Source organism: Protomyctophum bolini (assembly GCF_963924005.1).
Source record: "Protomyctophum bolini genome assembly, chromosome: 20".
NCBI classification, from domain to species: Eukaryota; Metazoa; Chordata; class Actinopteri; order Myctophiformes; family Myctophidae; genus Protomyctophum; species Protomyctophum bolini.
This window is the reverse complement of record NC_137881.1, coordinates 1,085,138-1,088,041: the sequence shown is the minus strand read 5'-3', so window position 1 is coordinate 1,088,041 and position 2,904 is coordinate 1,085,138. Positions and strand designations below refer to the sequence as shown.

Sequence of the window (2,904 nt, the reverse complement as noted above, 5' to 3'; positions counted from 1 at the left end):
GTCTGGGACCCTCCTAGTGGAGTGTAGTACAGTCTGGGACCCTCCTAGTGGAGTGCGAGTACAGTCTGGGACCCTCCTAGTGGAGTGTAGTACAGTCTGGGACCCCTCCAAGTGGAGTGTGAGTACACAGTCTGGGACCCCTCCTAGTGTGAGACTTACTGCTTGTGACGTAACGTTCCACCATAATGAAGGAATCTAACTATCTTCCACTTCTGGCGGAATGCTCCGTCTGATAAGCTTTATTATCGATATCAAACCGGATCGCTGTTTTCTATTATTTTTTCATTCTTATTTTTGGGCTTGGCCTTTCCTTCTTTAGCGATCCTAGACGGGGTTGCGCAACAACATACAACTTGTCTGACACACGTGGCCGGTTAAAACTCACCCGTGGCTCCAACACTGACACACTCAACACTTTATGGACTAAAAGGACTTACTGTGCAATATGCGTTACATTTTTGTATTTCATATAGAGTATTATGTATTTTGTTTTAAATGCACTGAGCTGGATTGCAAATCAATTTCGTTGTCTCGTACAATCACAATAAAGATATTGTGATTCTGATTCTGAACATGTGTTGCCGGTACAAACTACAGTTTGTCGTTATAATGGTCATAATAAAAAATACATTTTTCAGGAAGGAAAAAGCTATGAAGAGCTGAAGAAGGAGTTGGGAGATGTAACGGCTCCCATAAAAATACTACATGTAAGCACGACTCACTCATCCTTAAAGCATGTCTCACACACACACACACACACACACACACACACACACACACACACACACACACACACACACACACACACACACACACACACACACACACACACACACACACACACACACACACACACACACACACACACACACACACACACACACACACACACACACACACACACACACACACACACACACACACACACACACACACACACACACCTGTAAGGATCAACCCAACTGTTTTGGTAGGGTTGACCTGCATGGCCTTTCCTCTAGCACCACCCGTAGGCCAAACTATGCATGTGCAAGACAAGAAATCCCCAAAACAACCTTGAAACTTACCTTTTATCCTCCTGGAGGTTGAACCCCTGACCACCAGAATGACCCGTGACCACCAGAATGACCCCATGACCTTCCCACTGGCTCCATGACCTTCCCACTGGCTCCACCTGCAGGCCATAACCTCACATTAGCCACACAATCTCGTTCCAATTGTCACATTTGGAATATTAAGAATATAAAAGCTCTACAAATTCACATTCAAGCATGTCTCTGTGAGCACTGTATAGATGTAGTAGATATATATATATATATATATATATATATATATATATATATATATATACACAATAATTATAATAAATAATATATATTATATATATACACAATAATTATAATAAATAATATGTATATAATAATCCATCAGGAGGACAACTGTGTTCCCAGCGAGTGCAGTTCTCAGCTTCACCCAGCAGAGGCACTGGTCAACACACCGGCCAGTGAGCTGCCTGATGGCGTCAGCCCGTCTGATAAAGAGGTAGCCTACACTGTAAATCCCTGGAACATGTGACGCGTTTAAACCTAAACACCATGTGTTTAATAATAAAACACCAAGTGTTTATTAATATTCATACAATACAGTAGAACACGAGTTCACTCAAACACCTCACGAGAACACCTAGTGTTCAAATTCTAAACACCTATATGACTGACTTTGATTGTTAAAACTAAACACGTTTATGTGTTTAAAAAGTGTTACAGGCGATTAAACATGTTCTTCTGTTTATAATCTAAACACTGTGACACGTTTAAAAAGTGTTACAAATGATGTGTTTAAAACTGTTTAAAACCTAAACGCTTGGGTTTAGTGTATACTCTCTCTGTGTGTGTGTGTGTGTGTGTGTGTGTGTGTGTGTGTGTGTGTGTGTGTGTGTGTGTGTGTGTGTGTGTGCGCGCGCGTGCGTGCGCTATTTAAAACCCATTCTGAACGGGAACCCCTTTTGGTGTTTTAACTAATCATTATGTTATATTTTAGCTATTGAAAAATGGCAGATCTACAAGCTCATATGAGCTATTTTTGAAAAATCGTAAAAATGCGGCACAAATCTTTGAACACATTATATTCTTTCAGAGCGAACGTTTTTTTTATTTCAACGTCAGGCCTAAATGGGTTAACACTGTTACTGAACAACACACACGCTATAGCAAAGATTACCAGAATGTAGTGATTTAACCTTTTAACAAAAACGTTTTGTTTTAACCACGCCTTTAAGTGACCGACTGTCCTGTTCTTTCAGAAACACCTGAGTGACCCAGACTTCTGCCAGGTGTTTGGGATGACCAGGGAGGAGTACGCCCGTCTGCCTCAGTGGAAACAGCTAAACATTAAGAAAAACAACGGCATGTTTTAAATGACAGGTTGTGCTTAAACCACGATATTGGAACACCTAATCAATAAATGGAAACCACGTGCTCTGTTCTCCCAGAGCGCAGCAGACTGGGTGGATATAGGCTATAGCTAGTTTCTTGGGACATTTGTGGTCGTAGTGGTTAGTTAGTTAGTTAGTTTTAAGGGTAACTGTTGTATAATTGCAATATTACACGAGAGGGTGTTCTTCATGGTCATTAATGCAGGCGTGCATTAATGACCATAAAGAACAGTAGAACATCTTTTAAAGTACAACTTTGGTGTTGTTCAACCACGGTTCATGTTTTAGGTTATTAGAAAACGTTCTTGTGAACATGAACCTTGGTTGAAAAACAATACCAAAGTTGTCCTTAATTTAAACGTATACATGCCAAATAATAATGCCAAAGACTATGATTGAAATGTATTTACATTATTTAAAAGCATGTGGAACTTCATTTGTGTGCCATGATGAGATGACTGTACTTGATT

General features: G+C 40.2%; 1 protein-coding gene across 1 annotated transcript in view; it reads left to right on the top strand.

Annotated features, from left to right (window-relative positions):
- avil (advillin) overlaps positions 1–2,416 on the top strand; it is a gene marked incomplete at its 3' end in the record, with an annotated part of 23,277 nt that extends 20,861 nt beyond the window's left edge. The window contains exons 17-19 of the mRNA XM_080791831.1: positions 639–707; positions 1,432–1,542; positions 2,303–2,416. Coding sequence (XP_080647957.1) covers positions 639–707; positions 1,432–1,542; positions 2,303–2,416 — 294 coding nt within the window. The remainder of the gene's footprint in view (positions 1–638; positions 708–1,431; positions 1,543–2,302) is intronic.
- Positions 2,417–2,904: the final 488 nt, after the last annotated feature.